This window comes from Aythya ferina (assembly GCF_964211825.1).
Source record: "Aythya ferina genome assembly, chromosome: 2".
Taxonomy (NCBI): domain Eukaryota; kingdom Metazoa; phylum Chordata; class Aves; order Anseriformes; family Anatidae; genus Aythya; species Aythya ferina.
The window spans coordinates 144,105,321-144,128,259 of NC_140297.1; the positions used below are offsets into that span (position 1 = coordinate 144,105,321).

The 22,939-nt window shown below is 34.4% G+C and overlaps 1 protein-coding gene across 4 annotated transcripts in view; it reads right to left on the reverse strand.

Moving 5' to 3' along the window:
- Nucleotides 1-232: 232 nt before the first annotated feature.
- CSMD3 (CUB and Sushi multiple domains 3) overlaps nt 233-22,939 on the reverse strand; it is a 684,493-nt gene continuing 661,786 nt past the window's right edge. For all 4 annotated transcript variants that reach the window (XM_084509891.1, XM_084509890.1, XM_084509889.1 and 1 more), the window contains 8 exons: nt 17,107-17,218; nt 15,534-15,713; nt 11,400-11,465; nt 9,995-10,153; nt 6,973-7,085; nt 5,590-5,677; nt 3,722-3,857; nt 233-2,336 (listed from right to left, as the gene is read on the reverse strand). In XM_084509891.1, coding sequence (XP_084366017.1) covers nt 2,177-2,336; nt 3,722-3,857; nt 5,590-5,677; nt 6,973-7,085; nt 9,995-10,153; nt 11,400-11,465; nt 15,534-15,713; nt 17,107-17,218 — 1,014 coding nt within the window. In that variant the 3' untranslated portion in view covers nt 233-2,176. The remainder of the gene's footprint in view (nt 2,337-3,721; nt 3,858-5,589; nt 5,678-6,972; nt 7,086-9,994; nt 10,154-11,399; nt 11,466-15,533; nt 15,714-17,106; nt 17,219-22,939) is intronic.

Sequence of the window (22,939 nt, forward strand, 5' to 3'; positions counted from 1 at the left end):
ATTACACTCATTGCTTTTTTGTGAAGGTAATCTAGGGCTTACCACTTCACCTAAAATTCACATGAAGATTTAGGAAAAAAAGAAAACAAAAAGAATTTAAGATGATTTTAAGACCCACAAAAATACCAAGTTATTAATTTTGTTATTTTCTAGTCTTCACACCTGAAATGAGTTTAAAACGCAACTTCCAAAGAAGAAACATAGTTAAAAAAAGCAATTGTCCATTTTTATTTTGTTTACATTGCACTGAAAATTTACATCATACTTTTACAAATCCTTTTTTTTTTCATAAAAATATACTTCTTTACAAAAGTGTATGCATTAATATAAGAGGAGTAGCCAGTTGCAGAAGAAACATTTTAAACAATCTCAAATGTATTAACCTTAACATTAATGAATGAATTATAGTTATTGCAGTCATTTGAATAAACAAGAATAAATAACAACCAATGGTATAAAATATAAAACAGCATCCTTTTAGTAGAATACAGTTTGACAGAGTTGTATGAATATTCAAACAAAATGTTGTAAAATGGTTTATAAGAAATTCATCAAACATTGTAGAAATCCAAGCAGCAATCCTGGGTACAATGATTTTTGGTAGGCACTCTCTATTACGGTAATAAAAAGTTTAGATTTTCACAGAATTATTAATGTCTGAAAGGGACAAAAACAGATAATTTACACTGGCTAACACACAGCATTTGTGAGTCATGCTATAAACGGAAGACAATGACCTACATCAAATAAATTACTGAATTGCCACTGAATAATTCTTTTATGAAATAACTGTAAAACTGAAAACTAGATTTCCTTGGAAGTGGGTTTGGAATGTCTAAAACTTGATTTTGAGGGCTGTAGAGTCTGAATTGTCTCTAAAACGAATGGATTGTCCCTAATAAAATCATGGCTTTATATATATGTATATATATTTAATACTTTTATTTTCATTGCACTATGGTAATAAATTCAATTTTAAACCATTAACTGTAAGGATTTGTTTCCATAAAATATGGACGTGAAATATATATGAAAACACAGTATTTCCAAATTGTAATTGCCTCCTGTCTTGTAGGTTTGATCCAAAGTTCACTGAAGTCTGTTAGAATCCCTTCAACTTCAATGGGATTTTACCATGCTCTGTGCATGCATTCTGACAAAATGCTGAAAGAATAAACTGATGTGATACAGTCTAGATTAAATGACAAATGAACTCCTGCAATTTTGATATATGGATTTGATTCCTAATGTTACTGTAAAAAGCACTTTTGAACTGGAAACATCATTAAATTATGTTTTGACATTGAAAATATGGTTAAATGGTCACTCTTTTCAATGATCAACAGTGACACATGACAAAGCTCAGTTCATCTTAGCTACTTGATTGGAAATTATGTCTAATTAATTGTATGATTGACAAAAGGAATGTAGAAACAGATTTACATCCATTATATTTCTGGGTGTTGTCAGTGGAAACAGAAAAGGAGTTTGACTTGGAACATGAAAAGGAATGATGTGAAGCACGGAAAAAAAATCATTAAATAAGAATCTGAAATTTTTGTTTTTCTTCCATGATGTAATAAGAGTAAGTTGTACTTGCTGATTTCCAAATGCTACTTCCTGGTGTTAAACAAAAACTGTTCTGAGAGAAATTAATTGCTAAATGGACTGAATAAATGAAAAAAATGGTACAAACTCATGAGAAACATGTAGCATATGACTGTTAAAGAGAGGTCAGTGACCTATTGTCTCCTGTAAGTATAGCTCTTATTTTCTACCTATATCTTTTTTTAACCCAGTCCCTCTATTATATTTTTATAAAGCACAGAAGTACTGATAGTGGATGCTCCTCCAATATATGCAAATACATTTTATGTTTTAGAATAACCTCCTTTTTTAAAAAAGCAAATAAACTGTGAGTTAGCACTCATGGAGTGCAGCAGGGTTTTTTTGTAAAACTCTCCATGGTAAACATGAAGATTTCTGATCCAGTTTATGAAAAACAAAATCAAAACAAAATAATCACAACCAATTCTTGTCTATCATCCTCAGGAAAAGGTGACCCACTATATCCTGAAAAGTGTGCTTTAATTTAAATATTTTTTTAAATCAGTGAACTGTGTGTGCACTGTGTTGTGTTTCAAATTCCAAACTTTGAAAACATATCATTACCGCATTATACCATTGTGCAAACAGTGTTCAAGTTGGGGTCAAATCGTACCGCTTTTCCTTCCACAGATTTTGCATTTGTGTCATACATAGGGTTTTCAAAAGCAGCTTGTCCATTATTATTTTCATGTACAGAGCATCCTGTATACTGTGTTTTAGGTGCAGTCCTGTTGAAGAAAGACAGACTATTCAGTCTAACTGCAGTATTCCATACTGACATGGCATGACTTAAAAATTTGTACAGAATTTATCTCCCAGTTCCAATTAGGGGAGATAGATATAATGTATTACAATTTATTATTTTTTTTTTACAGTATGTTTCCTAAGAACTAGTACTCTCTTTAATCAAAATATAAGATATTTATGATTCATTTGAAATTGTGCTCATTTGAAAGCTAAGTTAACAACCCAAGAAGAGGTAGATATTTCTCCTTGGATGATCATATGATAAATCATTAAGAGTACAACCAAGTCTTGTAAATATGCACTAATTCATGATCCAGATGACTGAGATATCCTTTTTTTTTTTCCTTCTGGAGACTCAAGAAGTTTATTGAAAGCCAATTTATAACTGAAACATTTTATTTCTTATTAAAACTCTCAAAATATTAAAGTTTAATCCTCTGAAAATGTGATATATATTGTTATGCAAAATGCACACTGTATTGTAAACCATTGATATAAATAGGAAAGACAAGTGATTATAGCATATTATTAATAGCAAATGTATAAAAAAATTCTTAGGCATCTACATTCCTTCACAATCTGAAGCAGTTCAAAATCAAATGGTACCATATGAAATTTATGTTACACGTTTTAAAATAATGCAGTATATATTACAATGATTATTTTCAGGCAAACAGTAGTAAATAACTATTTTTCTCAATTAATAGGCAACAAATTGACTTGTTATTAAAGTGATGAAATTTTCTTTAGTCACCTAATGCTGTATTGCTACAGGAAAAGAGTAATTGAAACCAAGTCCAAATAATTGGATTGGATTGTGTTGGATTGGATTGGAACTGGTTTCAATATCATGAACAACATTTGAATGTAGACTAATAAAACTGAGATGACTATTATGGCTATATAACATAATTAGATATGAACTAATGATTTTAGATGCAGAAACAGTTCCATAACGAAACTTCTCACTGGCATAGTACTTGCATATGCTCATAAGCCAGTGTAGGCATTAAAATAAATTATTCAGGCTATGATTCACAATTCTGTCACATGTCAAAACAAAATACAGGCCAGGCAATCTACTGTAAACACACACAAAGCCTATTCCTTACATTATTTCCCATATGCCAATAATTAACAGCATCCATGATTTTCTAATTTAAATAAGTATGAATGAAGTTACTGCATGGTACAATAACCTGATATCTCAGTCATGTCAGATCTAAAATGTGGTAGGAAGGAATGTCTACATGCATATTTTGCAAACAGTCTGTGGTTTTGCTCAACTCTTTATTTACACTTAAAAGATCGAAGGTGATAAAAAACAAAGTAATACAGAAATTTTATTTACATAGCTTATACTTACCTTTGTTTATAAAGATAAAAGCCAAATCCAGCAAATATAAGGGCAAAGAAAGGCACAAGGATAGCAATGGCCACTGAACTACTATTTGTACCATGTGGTTGATTGGAAGAATTTGAACCCTCAGACACGTTAAGACCTAACAGGAATAATAAGAAAAAACAAGTCATATATCTGTGTGTTTTTTTTTTTTTTCCTGACACCTACTACTTCATAAACTTCATAATTCAAATAACATCTTGTGATTGTGTCATCATAATATGTTCAGCTCTATACATACAGCTGTATGCTGAGACCACCTGGAAAGCAAATATAGTGGAGAATACCATATACAATTAATAATGACATGCAAAATGTAAAGAGAACAATACAAGTACTCTGGGATATTAATTACCTTACTACATAATTCTGTATGACAGTCAAGTTTTTGGTGTTATTACTACACATTAATGTACTGTGCTACAAAAAGTCAAATGTAGAGTAACCCATACATTAGATTGATTATATTATTGATTACATTTGTATATATTACGAAGAATAAGTACTGCATGTATAAATAGCAAACATGATTAAGAGGAAAGGGTAAATCACCTGAAGAGGCAAAACGAAAATTCATCATACTGATTTCATTGGCTGTTGCTTTTGATACACAAAGTGAAACAGGTAGAAAAAACTGTGAAGAGCTAAAGCCACATATTGATGAAAAAAATAAGAATATGATCTGCTGCATGGTTGAGGAACATATAAACTACTAGATTATCTACAAAACCAAAATACACACTTTTTTAATATGGGAAAAGGGAATACCAATGCAGCTTCAACATTAAGCTTTAAGCTTTGAATTAGACATTGTAAGAATTGCATTGTTAAGTTAGTATTTTCTTTCTAGATCTCACAAGGCAATATCTAGAAATTATCAAAACAAAACAAATGAAAAGCCCAACAGATTACCAATATGCTAAATACAGAACAATGAATTACATATTGTGAGGAAAATTGTCTGGGAACAGTGACAAAAGCATTTTGTCATAGAAAAATCGTGTTTCTTTGCATAAAATAATGAAGTGGTAAACATGATAAACAAAATCTGTTCACTGATTGTAAATCCATCCCTAACTTCAAAGAGAGACTGTTGACTCTCTCATTTTGTTGATTATTGACCTGATTAACCATGGTCAATGCTAGTATTTTATCATTCAAGAATTCAGCATTAACAAAATGAAAATTGGGGATTGCAGGAGAAATATCATAGTTGTACACAATATCAGAAAAGTAAATGAAATTCTTCATTTTAAAATATTTCCAGTTATCAGAGCTGTCATCTTCAAATAAATAAATAAATAAAATAAAGACTTTCTTTCGTGTAGAAGTGAACCTGCAGAATCAAGAAGTTGATTTTTAGGAAATAAATCAGTAAGATTTTGGTCTTCTTATAAGCAACATAAAGATTTACTTTAAAAATATTTAGCACTTTCACTCTAATATTTAGGTGCAATATTTAGGTGTAATGCCACTTAAGCACCATGAATAAGAGGACTGTTTATCAGAGCATTCTATAACTTGGGCTTTCAAAATAGTTATATGTGAAACTGAATGCATTTTATATTCTTAGAAAAATATTGCTCAAGGAATTACAAATGCATAGCTAAATTAAGCAGTACATTGCAAGAAACCTATAACTCCTTATAACTTCTGACATAACACTCTTTGTAAGTTCTACTTAAATGTGATTTTAAGATATGAATATCTAAACATTCTATATCATGTCAATAATGTTAACATCCTGCAGATGCCCTTAAGTTACTGGGTGTAATAAAACTGAATATTGAATATTGAACAGTGAAATGACAATGACGAAATTGTCTGAATACCTAATCTTTGAAGTCCAAATTGCCCATAGTCTTTACCCTGGATGAACCCTTGAAAAACATATGTAGCTCCATCAGGTTCAGCAGAAACCTGCAAACAAAAAGTACTCTGAACTAAATGTGGAAAAAAATGTTACAAGAGTCTGTTTGGAAAAAGAAATATCTTAATATGTTTGACCGGTAGCTGTTATTCCCCATTAAAACACACTTTTTTTTTCTTTTTTTTTTTTTTTTTTTTTCTAGGAAATTAATGAAATTTAAAAGGAAAGACACAGCTGTTATGGGTACAGCTTAAAGCATGCTGGCTTATGGTGATCTCTACTGTTTTGTATTACCTCTAACTTTTGTTTTGTAAAACCAACCAACCAGAAAACCAAAAAATATATATTTCTGGCAATTCAAGATGCTGGTAGTTCTAGGTATCTTACATACTTTTAAATTATCTGATTTCTTAGGAAGTACAAAGCAAAAATTGTATCACAGGTAATCCCTAAGGATGCAAGTATTCAATAATAATCACTTTAAAAGTACATAGAAAAGACTTTGCCTTCAGTTGACAGTTAGTTGCTTTGTTATTACTTAATGCTCATCTCAATAACTACATTATTATACACTTGTAGACCAGAAGAATATTGAAGAAGGCTCTGGAACAAAACCAAAATATGCTAGCATAATCACTTGGGGAAGGGAGGAAAGAGTTATGATCCTATGAATTATTAACCTTATGAGGGTTAAGTACATTTTAAAATAATACATTTTATTCTAATTTATAGGTACTTCCTTCCCAGGATAGTTACTAGGTTTAAATTCAGTGGTCCCAAGGCATTTTCCTTCAAGATTTTCCCTTAAGTTTCCCTTTCTCAAGGCAACAAGCGTGTCTTTACCAATGACCCGAAGCTATGCTTTCACTGAAGAAAAGAATGCATTTCTCAGGTGAATTTCTAACTTCAGGGTAAAGCAATCTGTTTGAGCTTTTCCAAGATCAAAATAAAAACAAAAACAAACAAAACAATCATTCACAGAATCACAGAATCACAGAACTGTAGGGGTTGGAATGGACCTTGAAAGATCATCGGGTCCAACCCCCCTGCCAAAGCAGGTTCCTCAGAGCAGGCTGCCCAGGTAGGCATCCAGACAGGCCTTGAATATCTCCATAGAAGGAGACTCCACAACCTCCCTGGGCAGCCTGTTCCAATGCTCCATCACCCTCACTGTGAAGTTCTTTCGCATGTCAGTGTGGAACTTCCTGTGCTCTAACTTGCAGCCATTGCCACTTGTCCTACCCCCACTTGGCATGCCTCAGCATTTTTTTGGTGCAGAATGTCAGTGTGATTTCAAATAAAAAACTTGCTCTCTCACTTTCTTTTGTAGCAGAAATATACTCACAAAACCATCCATAGCCCATTTTTCTTCTTTCAGCTTGCTCACGGATGTATGGGAGGGTGCTTTAATGAGATATATGTGGAGCATTAGCCGAGCTTCCTGGCTTTTGTAGACTCCTGTAGAATAGACGTTTTAAAATTCATATTTGCGTTGAGTAGAGAAATTACCTCATCTTTAAGAATAAGCATATAATTTCTTGCCTTAAATAGGAAAACAGGAAGAACAAGTAGCATTTTCACCAACATTTTATTTTAACAACATATATTATTTTGTGACTTTTTGTTTTAATTATTACCATAGAATTTCAATAGGAACTGATTTTAGTCTTTAGAGAGGACAGAAGGGAATTCCCTATACACACGGCTGTTACTTAACAATTATGGTAACAAAACATGCCTTAGACAGAACAAGCCTTGACAGTAGTTTGATATGAGATGAAAAATACTATTGTGAATAAGGCAGAATGTATTTGAACTGAGCGTACCACTTTCAAGATGTGTAATTTATCTATCAGGTAAAGAAGGTGATATAGGAATATACATATCTAAGAGCTTTCCCGAAAGCTGAATTAAAAAATTCTGAAGTTGAAAATATTTCATAAAAATGGTTCTCATCAGTGTTAAAACACAATTTCTTCCACACAATGACAAGACTTGCATATAGGAGGAAGGAAGAAATTCTGGCACATCTGAATTGCTTAATATTGCAGTACTAGAAAAAAGAAGAGAGATAGCACAGTTTTCCAACTAGAATATCAAGTTTTGTATATGTGATCAGAATAAAATGGTTGTGTTGTAATTGCATCAAACTGAATTCCAGAGGAGCAAAAATGATTTTAAAAATGGACACATCTGTCTTACTGACAGCTAATCTGAGAAAGTAAAAAAATACATAAAATGGAAAGACATCGTATGCCCAGACATATCCCAGCTAAGAAAAGACATTTTACTCTGTCCTCTATGTTAGGACTTACTCACTCAAGGCTCTTACTATAGACTATGGCAAGAGATGGGAACCTCAAATGTTCATTTCTGCTTAAGATGCAGATTTCCTAGCTCTATTCAGAAGCATCAGTAAGAGAGTGGGCAATAAGATTGCTAATTCATGTTTCTCATTTCCATGCCTAAAATCACAGAACAAAAGTGCTCTCCGCATTAAGGATAGGTGCTTACCCTATAAGAAGTATGAGCTAAAAAGAATACTTTTGTGTTAACATTACACAGAACTCAAATTAATATGCCTTGATAACATAGGGTTTACTCTCATGTTTTCAGGACTGCATTAACATCACATAGTGCTTGGTCACTTCAGAGCTTGGACAGTGTGCATCTAGATATTTCTTTGAACTCGGGGGGGGGAAAAATCAATCCCATCTACTGTGCACGAATTGCATAAACATACATTAGGAAATGTTTGCATGAGGCTGAGGTCTTTAATGAGTGTACAGTGTCACAAACATTAGTTTTGTACACTCAAGCAAGAATATAGAGATTTTTTTTTTCCAAAGACAAAGGCACCTCTGTCCTCTGCTGACTAACAACGATGGATTCACAAGCATTTCTCAGTGAAAGGCTGATGTACTTCTTCAGTGCTGGCAACTTGTTTTCCAGTGTACAAGAGAGTGTTTTATCTGAGCTAAATCAATAGGTAAAAGCTGTACCTTTCTCTTCTCTTAATCCCTATAATAGCATTGCTATTTTCACTCACACTGACCTGATCAAATGAACATGCCCATTTTCAACCTGTAATAGACATGTATACTATAATCACAGTAAGCACGGGTGTCAAAATAAAAATAAAAATTAAAATTAAAAAAAAAAAAGGCAACAAATGCTAGAATAAAAACAAACAAACAAACAAACAAAAGTGAGAGCTGCGGGAGGAGAGAATTACTTTTCTTTCTGGAAAACCTCAAGTCAAATATAAAACAACTTCTTGGCATCTCAATGTCTTTTTATTCCATCCCTGCTTCCCTGACCCTAAGACACTCTTTCAATATATACACTCTCAGTTTTCTACATATAAAATAGGGATAAATTAATTACCCAATGAACTATGCATTGCTTGTATAGAGAGTACAAATGGGCAACTAATACCCTTATGGAAATTACATTGTAGAACTTAAACAGACATCATATTAAAGATTAAATTCACAAAGACAGTCAAGACAAACATGGTTAACAATCAGAAATTATTTTAGGACACTTTTAAAAATATATTTTTAATACCAATAGTCTGTTATGCTTATTCACATCCCTGTTTTGTAGCTTGCTACTCCTGTGATGTGTCAGGTCCACTGTCTGTGTGGCTGAGATGTCTCAATCAAGGAACTGACAGAGTTAGAAAAACAAAACAAATCCAAACATTTTTACAGTCTTCATGTTTGCTTGCTTGTCAAGCCATATCTGTGGTTTCTGATGATGGTTCACAATGCAGAGAGCTGCACATATTGTTGTGCCAACCTAACCACAGCAGAAATGTCATACCATACCATAAACAAATATTGTGGTCAAGGGATTCTTCTGAAACCACAGCAAGATGGGTAGCAACTTTTTTTCAACTATATCAGCCAGTCTAAAAAAAACTATAATCTCTCTTTGTTCTCCATGTTCTTTAATTATCTCTGCCTTGCCGAGTCAACATGTTGCTTATAAGTCAATAATAAGCTGTTGTAGGAAAAATTCATTTAAGCCATTTAAGAATTAATAAAATTTAACGAATAGTAATTTAAGATTACTTATAACAACTAAGGAAGAATAATGTGAATTAAGATGAATTAGTGGATTAGAATTCTTCTACTCCTCATTCCTATTAACTACAAATATAATACAAAGCTGGGAAAAGAGAAGGAAAAGGTAGAATAATCCCTTCTTCTGAAAAAGAACTGAACTAGAATTAAAATTTTGATAAGACAAGACAGTTTTCAGCAGATGTTAAAAACTTAAGCATTATGAATTAAGTTAGAGGGAACCAATACATATAAAACAGAAAACATTAACTGAAATTAATATTTCTTATCCCATACCTGAAAGCAGCAATTCCATATTGCTGTTTGTAAGTGTTGCATTTACTCTTCCTGAAGTTGCATTGAAACTGGTGACTGTCAAAGTCATGGGCTGTTTCTTGCTTTTGTAGTTGTAAGAGCCTTTCCATATATAATTTTGGGCAAAAACATCATCAGGAACTATACAGACATCAAACATATTTCAATACATATTTTAATATTTAGCACTTATGAAGTCAATCATCCAATAAAATATACAATAAATATTAGCATTTTCTCTACTTTACCCTCTCTCCTTTTAGAATCATAGAATCATAAAATAGTTTGGGTTGGAAAGGACCTTAAAGACCATCTAGTTCCAACCTCCCCGCCACAGGCTGGGACACCTTCCAGTAGAACAGGTTGCTCAAAGCCCCATCCAGACTGGCCTTAAACACTTTGTCATTAGCCCACTGTAAAATGATTCATTTAAGTAATAGTATTGTTCAAAAGTAATATGTTACCTATACATCAATACAGATATATGCAAATTTTCAAAGTCTTGACATGAGATATGAGATACCATTTAAAAAATGAAATTGAAGGTTCCTTAGAATGTCTTTACTACACTTTCCAAAGACAATATATCAAAATTAGCCTTATAATAAATCATCAAAAATCCGCATACTCACATCATTTGGAGTTACTCTTATTTAAATTAAAGTTCTATGTTAGTGTGTACACTGGCATCTCACGTCAAATAAGCACACAGGAACACTTGCTCCTTTTTCTCTCAGGGTGTCCCAAAATTCAAGAGTGAGGCACACTGGAATACCTGATAGTTTTCCTTCACTGTTTATTTTATGGGCCACAGACACAAGGTGTCTTCCCTATATAGCTTTCCTGGAGTTTTATCTGTGTATACATACAGGCATTTTTTGAAAAGTAAACCCATAAAAACATAACACCTGCATACTGGGCCTGTAAGCTACAAGCAAGGAAAATGCATGGTGCAAACAATCTGATACTGCTACCTGTTATGCCTGCAATTTATTTTCCCAGTTTCAGGAAAATGGATCTTTATGTAATTTATTTGCAATTACTTGGGATTGTACAAAAATTTTCCAAATGAAAAAACTAGTAATATGCATACCAAGCAATATATCATTAACATAGTTATGAAGGTAAGTAAAACATAATAAAAAAGAAATTACCGAAACCTATCCTATAAAAATACTTTTTAAATCTTTATTCATATCAGTAGGCATTTAATAGGGATAAATTAAAAGGCTAATTTTAGTTAAGGAAACTTCTCTCTTAAAAAAAATTTATTCTCTCTTAAAAACTTTATTAATTCTGAGCCACGCAGTGCAGTCTCACAAATTTATTCTGTTTATCTTTTCTACAAAAATATTGTTTAAAACTATAAACACTTGAAAGTATTTACCACTTAGTTTGGGACTTGGTGTTCCCAAAGCTGGTCTGGGATCCTTCACCAATATTTTGGAACCAGCTGTTAGAAAGAATGAATGACAAAAAGACAAAGTATGAGCAAATTGGTTACTCAAAAACTAGGAAAAATAATTTCCATAATGGAATTTACTTGTTATACAGGATTGAAGATGATGTTTCAAACTCCAAACACAAATGGTATTTCAGTCAATATTGAGCCTTAGTATCACAGGAGCACATACACATTGATTTCTTTTGTTGCCACATTTTTGCCAAATTTTTGAAGTTAACCAGATGCTACAAAGTCATTTGTTAATACCCAACACTGTAGGCATTCACTTCAGAATCCACATTTCAGAATTCACAGTCTTGGACTAGGCATCTAATATGTGATATGTCTTCTAGTATTTGATCTAAGGCAAGTTTTATGATTTACAAATGTAGATTTAGTATTTATATTTATAATATATATATATATAGGCATTCATATAAAGTAGCACTGTGGGCAGTGCTTCGAATGTACATGCAATGTAACACCAATGAAGAGACAAATGCATTTTAAATCATGTTCCTCTTCAGGATTTAATTATCTTCAGCAGTACTGAGAGAAACAACTTGTGTTGAGAAATGTGACACCCTCATCCACCCAGCGTGTCACTTTATCATAGAAGGAGATCATAGAAGGAGATCAGGTTCGTCAAGCAGGATCTGCCTTTCATAAACCCATGCTGACTGGGCCTGATCACCTGGTTGCCCTGTAAGTGCTGCGTGATGACTCTCAAGATAATCTGTTCCATGAGCTTCCCTGGCACTGAGGTCAAACTGACAGGCCTATAGTTCCCCGGGTCTAGCCTCCGGCCCTTCTTGTAGATGGGCGTCACGTTTGCTAGCTGCCAGTTGACTGGGACCTCCCCCAGTAGCCAGGACTGCTGATAAATGATGGAAAGCGGCTTGGCCAGCTCCTCTGCCAGTTCTCTCAGTACCCTCGGGTGGATCCCATCCGGCCCCATCGATTTGTGTACATCCAAGTGCTGTAGCAGATCGCCAACCATTTCCTCGTGGATAGTGAGGGCCACGTACTGCTCCCCATCCCCTTCCACCAGCTCAGGGTACTGAGTATCCAGAGAACAACTGGTATTGCCGCTAAAGACTGAGGCAAAGAAGGCATGAAGCACCTCAGCCTTTTCCTCATTCTTTGTAACTAATTTTCACCACGCATCCAGTAAAGGATGAGAGACCTCCAAGATCATCTGGTTCAACCATCCCCCTACCACCAATATCACCCACTACCAGGATGCTGTTGGCCTTCTTGGCCACTCAGGCACACTGCTGGCTCATGTTCAGGTGAGCATCAACCAACACACCCAGATCCTTTTCCTCTGCACAGCTTTCAAGCCACTCTGTCCCAAGCCTTTAGCATTGCATGAGTTTGCTGTGGCCACAGTGCAGGATTTGGCACTTAGCCATGTTGAACCTCATCCCATTGCCCTCCGCCCATTGATCCAACCCATCCAGGTCCCACTGCAGGGCCTTCCTACCCTCCGGCAGATCGACACTTTCCCTCAGCTTGGTGTCATCTGCAAACTTAGTGAGGATGCCCTCAATTCCCTCTTCCAAATCATCAATAAAGATGTTGAACAGGATGGGCCCCAACACCAACCCCTGAGGAACACCACTGGTGATTGGTCACCAGCTGGATTTCAGTCCATTCACCACTACTCTTTGGGTCCAGACGTCCAGCCAGTTTTTAACCCAGCAAAGAGTATACATGTCCAAGCCATGGGCTGCCAGCTTCTCCAGGAGAATACTGTGGGAGACCATGCCAAAGGCACATGTCATGATGCAGTAAATGCAATAGGGAAGTGATATGTCTTTCAAATGAAACTATTTTATTTTCCAGACAGTAATTTGGATTCACTGGGGTATAAAGTCACACATTTCTGTCTTCCATTGTAAGATACTCTCAGCACTAGGCTCCATTCCTTGCTCCAGTGGTTATTTAAATATTTTGCATTTTGAATCTTGACTTGGAAACCAGTTATTCTTTCTCTCTGGTCAATACTCTAAAAAAATTGACAAAAAAACAAATTTTCTTTCCCTGAGTGGAATGTTCTGCATAGCAGGAAGTTTCATCAGGAAGCACTGAGAATATATTTCTTGAGAGCATTACAAAAGGCTTCTTCTTGGTATATAGATTAAAATTGGCAAACAGGAAGGTCAGGAGGGCAGAATTCAACCTAAATTTCTCATGGCTTCCTGATTGCTGTTACTACTGATTGATCTCTATTGCCTCTCTCTTTTGAAAGAAGCTTGCTGAACTTCATTGAACATGTTTGATTTGGAGGGTGTGTTTCAACAGCATATGCTTTTTGTCTGCATCAAGCTCATGTTAGAAATATCTGGCTCATAGTTTCCAAAGAGCTTTAGTACAATCAGCTTCAAGTTAATCAGTCTTGTCAAAGTGGATACATTTCTAGTCAAGTTCAAAACCGAAATTTTAAATACAAGATCAAAACTAAAGCTTGTTATCTATGGTGTTCAAGTTTCTAGATACAACCATTTGCTAAACAAATCTTTCAAGAGATCAGTTTTGTATTTAAAAGTGAAAATCCTGCTTTGTTTCCGCTACAGATCCTTTTATAGATCTCAACTTCATTTCTTTTCATCCCTTTCCAATTTATTTTTGAGAAGTTCACTATCACAGGAGAACAACCTAATGTAGTGCTCTTCTCTTTTCTGTAGGAGGGAAGATTTACCCATTTCTGTAATAGGCGAGACTGAAAATATTCAAAAGACATTTTCCTTTATCTCATTAGTTAATTCATTACAATTTGTTACTCATTCATACCTTTCAACAAGAACAAGAAGCAAGACCACTGAGCCTAAAAATTATTTATTTCAATAACATTTCCTCAGGACATTTGGAAACTACATTACATGACAAGGTAGATACTCTTGTAGTTACCCATGTTTGTGTTTGTTTGTTTGTTTGTTGTTTGTTTTTTTTTTTAATTTTCATAATGGTTTCTCATTATCAGATACAGTTAATATGACTTGTTTCAACATCATAAGCAGAAAATTCTTGTATTTAAATAAAAGCCATGAAGTACATTTGGCCTGCTATAACGCTTCCTGAGTACTAATCAAGTCATGAGCTTTTTGGCAGATTATTTTCTAATACTCTCTCCCAACACTCTGCTCTGTTTTCCCCCAGTGCTTGCCTGGCATTTAATGCCAGGACACCTGTTGTGTTGTGTTTTTGTTTTTTTTTTTAAGTAATACAAAATATTAACTTCCTGTGAAGTTAATTCCCCTTCCAAGTGGTTATATAGCCTCTGAATGGCTCCGTAAAAGCCCTGGTGATAACTACATCTGGAAAATTAGGTATCAGTAACCTGAAAGGTAGTTTAATTATTCAGGAAATGGAATTCCAGACAGTTGCTATACTTGAGGATGTTTCTTATCTCACATGAAAAATACCATTCTCATCATGATTTTGCCATGAGGTTTTTCATGCCATGCCACCACAAGACAAAGTACACAGAAAAAAATAAAAATTTAAAACTTAAAAAAAAGTGAATGTTGGAAAAGCAAAGACAAAGTAAATAAATTAGTTTTGTTTGTGAGTAGTATATTGTTGTTCACATATGAATATAAAATAATTATAAACCCTATTAATGAATCCTATGCAGTAATTTAGACACTTGCTTGGACTTAGTAGGCATCCTTCTCTAATATTGCAACTGTCATTGCTGTGTTGCAGCTGACATAGTCTCTTTAAATAAACTTATCCTTGTCTAGGTTTAATAGGTATGTGCAAAAACATTGAGGTCCTTACTCCACTGAGCTTATCAGAATGTAGACCACACCTGACTCAGTCAGAACTTTAAAAGCAGGTGTCAACCTGTCCCCAGAATTATACCTGTAATTGACACCTCTGTGCATGCAAATGAAACACAAGTACATGAAAGCATTTGTCCCATGAAACACAACTGACAAAGGATTAGAGTTATCTTCTCACGTGTTCGCCCTCCTAGTTCTCCTTGCTATTCTGCCTCATCTGATTAGACTGCAAGTAAAGGAAACTTGAAATGTGAGATATGAGATATGCAGTAACAGAAGAGCCTACCTTCACAAACTGGAACTTTGCCAGTCCATGTACCATCAGACCTACAGGCTCTATGCTCTGATCCTCCCGCCAGGAAGAAGCCTGGCTGACAAGTGTAAATCAATGTATAGCCAAGTGAGGGAAGATCCATTCCTGCAACATTTGCATGAGATGGTGTTTCTGGTTGTTTACAGCTGTGAGCTACAAAGAAAAGATAAAATATCCTTCAGTCAAAATGGTCAAAATATTTCTGGAAAAAAAAATAAATCTATATCCATTCTGAAAGGTAAGTAATGAAGAAAAAAGCTTTAATAAAAATAACATATTAATATGTTTTAAAAAACTAGTGTTAGAAGTTATTGTATAGTCTATGATTTATTGTCCTGAGACTGTAACTACATTCTTGAAAGTGTTTTTTCCATCTTCAAGAGACAAAGAACCAGTTTAAATGCACCCTTGCACATCTAAAATTGCTCGTCTGCATACATGAACATAACACACATTTTATCATAGTAAAAAGCAATCCTGATTTGTGACTTATATGACTTGTGACATAGAAAAATAGTAAATAAATGGGCCACCTCAGAAAAATACTATGAAAGGTCAAAGGGGAGTGGTAAGTGAGGCAAGTTTTAACTATCATAAACAAAAATTAATTCCCAACCCTAATCTCATGAAAAGTGTTTTACATCTTTAACAACCACCGGAGTCTGAGAACCCTGTGTTATCTCAAAAACAGCAAAGTTCCAGAGTAAGAGAAGACCTTGGATTTCAACAAACTGAGCTACTGATTTGGCGTTTGTTTAGGGGGAACATTAACACTAAATGTAACACCAATACTGTTTTCTTCTGTGGATACGCTCACCACTGCTTTTTGAAGTTTTTCTGTAAGGTCAGACCTTATAAGGTGAGACTGTTTCCAGAAAAACACAACTGACTTGCTGAAGAACAAGGAAGATTACCTATGAAGTGTAAAAGATGTAAAAAATGAAATGTTTCCTGCCTTATGCAAGTAATAAGATTGTCCCCATTTCAGATTTAACAAATTCCAACTAAAAAAAATCTTTTTTTCCTTCTTAAAATACCCTGAGTACCTAACTGGGAAACAGTGCAAACTCTTTGCTAGACCTGGTTGTAAATTTCTAGTCCAGTACAAGGTAGGATTGTCCATGGCTTTCCTGCATGGCCTGTTCTCGCCACCTCTTCCTGACTCTGCACACTCTTCATTGGAAGGGTTGCATTCTCTTAGACAGAAACTTAGTATTTTCACAATTTCTCTGGTCAATGGGCTGTCTGTGCTTCAAAAAGGATCAGATTTAGTATGACTCAACACACTAATATTCTCATTATTTTTCTTTTTTAAAAATCTACAGGCTATTTTAGAAAAATTGTTTTACTCACAAAATTTATTTTTTCATTTCTAGCTGCTGTAAACTAGCAATGCAACTTTATATTAAATTTAGTTTAAAATAGCTATATATAAAAACAGGTAACTTTATAGAAATGTTACTGAAACTAAGTAGCCGAGAGAGAAAAAAAATAACAAATAATTTTAGGATTAGCATAAAAATGTATCCACCTATCAAATACTTACGTATACATTCTGGCTGAATTCCACTCCATGTAAGATCAGGAAGGCAAGTTCGTGTTGTTGATCCATGGAGAAGATGTCCTTTCTTGCACTGAAATTGAACAACATTTCCCACCTGTTGAAAAGTAGAAAGCACAGTTGTATTGTTATGAGGAAATAACTTTTTTTTTTTTTTTTTTTTTCATATCTGACAGCAAACTTCCTCACATAATACAGGCTCAATAAATTGTGGTACCCTTTCTGTAAAAAGTAAATTCAATCCACACAGGATACTGATATGAGATAGAAGAATTGCTTCATTCTCATTAAAATTACTCTATCCACAAACCAAAATCCTCTGTGGATAAAAATCAAATCCTTGTGTCCTGTGATCTCTCTGGCATGTGATGACTTTCCAGGTTTGGACTTCCTCTGCCAGGTAAAAAAAAAAAAAAAAAAAAAGGAAGAAAAAAAATATGAAGACCAAGCTAGGAAATCTGGCAGCAAACCAGAAGGACAGTCACAGAGCTGTAATGGGCAATAGATTCTACTAGACCTTTGCTCCTTTGCTGAACTAGAGCCACCTTTGTGGAGTGCTGTATGAATTCACAAGCTATAATGAGAAATTTTTTCATTAGAACATACAAGGGCCTGTCAACAATGGTATCTCATGCTTCAGAAACTATAAGTTTCCTACAATATTTTAATCTTCCTTTTTCATCACAAGAGATAAAAAATAATCTTTTTTTATATACACATATAATAGAAACCAGAATGTAAATACAATATGGTTTATAATACTAATACATCTGATATTAGTTTTTAATTATTATTCTTATTATAGGTTTGTGTTTTATAAAATATGAAATATATTTTTTTAGTCAGTAATGGTTTGGGCATAAACATAACCTGGAATAACTTGTTAAACATGTCCAGTCATTATGATATAAATGAAAATGCAGACAATTTCCAATTTTATCAAATGCAGGGAAGTTAGATTTTAAGGATATCATTTGGGGAGTAGACTCTTACGTGCTGTGAGTGGAGGACTCAAATATTAAGGTGTGTAGATCATATGTACTATTCTGTAGTCACCTGTATTACTGTATTTATCAACTTATGTTCAAACAAGAAGTTGAAAAGTTTGAATTGTATATGATTATTTATTTAATTATTTAAATTTTGTTTAATTGTAAAATGATTGGCTCAATTTGATGCCTAAAGGTAAAATATAGACGCTTTCAAAATAGCTTAATCCTGGGAAACAGCATGTCACTACTACACATAGTCATTTGAAACTTCATAGTACTATCTCTTTCCAGCTCAAGCTTTTCATAAGAATGAAATTTAATAAAAACCCATGAAATATAGATAGCAGCTAATCAACCCAGTGTATGATTTAAACATCATCTCTTTATTTATTTATTTGCAGTGCTCACTGGACTATGTAATTACTTTTAAAAGATTTTGAAAAAAATATACTAAATAGCTTTCGTGATTAAACACATAGTGAGAAAACACTAACAGCTTAAGTTGCACCAAACAGAAACAGAAGTACTCTTTAACTTATTTATTTACTTGTTTGTTTGTGATAAAGACCATAGCTAAAACAACCACCGTCAATGTATTACTTTACAAGAAGTACTAGTCTTATAAAAGATTTTTTCAGTTTAGTCATCTAACAATGAAATCTGCATTTGCAACTATACAATGAATACCTACCCTATTTAATCTTTACCTATCGAGGAAGAAAATACTTTGAAACTGTTTTTTAAATCAGGACCCTCCTCCCCACAGTTGCCTCCCCCAAAATAACACCAATTCTAGTGCAACTGGTAAATGTAGTTGCTTAATATGAATTTTTAATTTTCTTTCCACTTTATTCTTTCCAAAATGACTTTGTGATCTTCCTGAATAAAAAAATATTTGAGAAAAGAAAAAAAGAAACTTAAACATTTTGTGAAATGGAGAAGTTATACATCATGAAAGCCAATGAGAAAAAGATATCTGACTGCTTATTCCTAGATACATAATTCTAAAGTGTGAATTAGAGATTCAAGCTCTGGTAGTCAATAGCAACTCCAGGAATAGCTGCTCTATGGGTTTAACTCCTTAGTCAAACTACATAATTTATTTCCAATTAACAAATTAACACTTTATGTGCTATATGCTCTTAAAAAATAAAAATAATAATCTTCTTTTTAGAGTTCAACAGATTTTAGGATTATCTTTCATAGATTATCTCAACATCATATAAATATGGGCAATATTAGACCAATCAGATAACATCATCCTGAAACTTTCAGCTACTTTTGGAGTCAATCATTTAGAACTTTTAAAGTAGCGTATTATGTAAAATATATTTTTTTCATTGTATAAAATCTCTTCAGAGAAATAAGAACTCAATAGATTAAAAACTGTATTGAGTATACTCGGTAAAATTCAGCATATTATAATTCAACTCATCAAGAATTGCATCAAAAAGTTGATACTTTGTGAGTTGAAAGGGATGGAAAATTATGTCCATAAAGTCTTCAGACCTCCAGGACACTGTGTAATAGTGAAAAAGGGAGAAGTTGTATTTTCTGTGACTTCTATCTCTTCTTTAGCTCTCATATTCATGACTTTGGATAAGTTCTTTATGAACGGACTCCTTGGCCAGACAGATACACTGAAGATAAACCATTCCACCTGAAGATAACCAAGAAACACACTTTTTTTTTTTTTTTTCCCCACAAAAAAAAAAAAGATGAGTATACAACTCATCTTTGCTGCAGCTCTAATATATAGCTTCACTTAACCAGTTTGTTAGCCCAGTACGACAAACACATTAGTGAGATAAGGAAATGGCTGTTGAACTGCCAACCCTGTTTAACTATCTTATTTTCCTTTTATAACAAGATTACCCATGTTGTTAACCAAAGAAAGCCAGATGATGTAATCATCCTGGGGCGCATCAGACACAGCATTGTTAGATAGTCAAAGGAAGTAACTGATGAGATGATGATGGCTGATGAAAACCTGAACATGGTTGTTGAGAAGCTCAACACAAGCTGGCAATGCGCACTTGCAGCCCAGGAAGCAAACCATGCCCAGGGCTGCATCAAAAGAAGTTGAGGCCAGCAGTTTGAGGGAGGTGATTCTCCCTCTCCACTCTACTCTCATAAGACACCCACACAGAGTATTGCATTCATCTCTGGGGCACCCAATCTAAGAAGAACATGGACCTTTTAGAGTGAGTCTAATAGTGAGTCTCACAGAAGAGCCACAAGAATCATCAGACAGCTGGAACACCTCTCCTATGAAGATAGGCTGATAGAGTTGGCATTGTTCAGCCTGGAGAAGAGAAGGCTTTGAGGAGACCTCATTGCAGCCTTCCAGTACCTAAAGGGGGACTACAGGAAAACTGGGGAAGGACTCTTTCTTAAGGAGTTATAGTGACAAGACAAGGAGTAATGGTTTTAAACTAACAGGGTAGATTTAGATTAGATATTAGGAAGATATTCTTTACTCGGAGGGAGGTGAGACATTGGCACAGGTTGCCCAGAGAAGTTGTGGATGCCCCATCCCTGGCAGTGTTTACGGCCAGGTTGGCTGGGGCTTTTGAGCAACCTGATATACTGGAAGGTGTTCCTGCACATAGCTGGTGGTTGGAACTAGATGATCTTTAAGGTTTCTCCTAACCCAAACCATTCTATGATTCTACTATTCTATGATTATCCTGCTCTATTCTGTGATGTTGTGGCCTCACATCAACTACTACGTGCGGTTTTGGATGCTACAATGTAAGGAGGATCAAAAGCTATTAGAGAACATCCAAAGGAGGGCAAAAAATGTGGTGAAAGGTCCAGAGGGCAACACATATGGAGTGGTTCATATCACTTGGTTTTTCAGTTTAGAGAAGAGGAGATTGAGGGGTGACCTCATCCTGATTCCTCATGAGGAGCTGTGGAGAATGAGGTGCTGATTTTTCTCTCTGGTGACTAGTGATAGGAACTGAGGTAACGTCATTAAGCTGTATCGGGGAGGTTCAGATTGGGTATTAGGAAATGGTTTTTCATCAAGAGGGTTGTCAGACACTGGAACGGGTTACCCAGGGAAGAGGTCATGGCCCCAAGACTGCCAGAGTTCAAGAAGCGTTTAGACAATGCTCTCAGATATATGTTTTGCAGTATACAGGGATTGGATTCATCGATCCTTGTGGGTCCCATCCAACTCTGGATATTCTGTGATTCTATGGCTCTAGCTGCCAACCAGAGCCTAAGAAAGACTGAGTTGCTAGCATTCTTCATTTTCTAAAAATGATTATGATGATGATAATAAAAAAAACAATAATAATAATAATAATACAACTGGTATTGCAATCAGCTGTTGCAATAGCGCCTTTTCTATCTAAAAGAGTAACTACTAATGAAGCCATTTTCCTTATTTCCTCTTCCTGTTTTAAACAAACAAGTAAACAAAACAAAGCTACAAACCACCCATTAGACTTGATGTCAGTTTATATTCTATTTTATATTCTACTATATAACCTTTTTATATAGGTCCACAAAGTAGCACCAAAGATACAACAGCTGACCTTATGATGAAGACATTAGAATTGCTACCATGATATTCAATAGCAGGTTAATGAATAACTTAATGAATGAGTCTCCCTGCTAGATGAGAAAAATAAACAAAAAGAAAAAGAGAAGAGGAAAAGGATTATAATTGTTTTCCAGCATAGAACTACGTTTTGGGAAGTCTGCTTTGCAATACTGTCATGGCAAAAGCACCAGGTGGCGCTACAATACAGTATTCCATGGACTTAAAAAAAAATCTGTGTTAAAATGCTCTATATTGTTCAATTCATTGTATACATTGTGTAGAAGTGTTGGTGGGAAGAGCTGGAGAAACAGCCTAAATACCTATATCTGTAGTTTCTGTTTTTAGGGAGGAACGATTCTATGTGTAAAAGTGTTTGTACTCAATCCTGGGGAACGGGTGGTGGAAGAGGGCAAAAATGAAAAATATATTTTTTTGCATACTGTTGGATTGTCTCTGTTCCATAGTTACTTTTTCCATAGTATCGGTTATAGTTTTGATATTCAAATATTCAATATCATTAAATTTTCCTTTGCTGAGAACTAAAGACCATATATTTGCTATTTCCTAACAGAGGAGATATAGTAATTAGGAAAGAAAATGCATAAACACAATCTGCAACCACCACTTATTAAAAATAGGATAGTACTTTAGATATGTATTTTAACCAAAAGTATTATAGTAACATATAATAATATATAATAATTTTTTTTTTTTTTATTCCTGTGGTGGTTTTACAGACCGAACACAATTCCGTATAAGAATACAAGGTATTTCTATCTGTCATGTGTTACCCCAGAATCATATTTTCTTGGTCTTTAATTTATCAAAGAACATGAAGATACTCTAACAAGCTTCTCCATACCCTGCAATTCATGTCAAAGTACTAAGGCAATGTCTGTCCCTTCTCTTCAGTAGCTTTCAGCATCATACTTAAATGAATGGAAATACAGCTTGTTAAATCTTTGGTATCCCAGTACTACAGTATTGCTGTTTTGCTAGCAACAGGCTATTGAGTTTGCAAGACTTCTGGGAAGCTTAACAGGTTTCCTATCTCTGAACTTGTATTGACATCCTTGGAACATTTTTTGGTTAGTTTTTAAACTTGGATTAATGGAAACATTTTTTCCTCTGATCACGGTCTGTGATTAATTGCATCCCTTTCTTTCTCTTTGTATGGTACAACCATAGTATATGTGTCTACTATAGTTTAAGTGAATTATAACTAGAGACATTTTGTGACGAAGCATTTACTGTTTAGTCCCCTCACCAT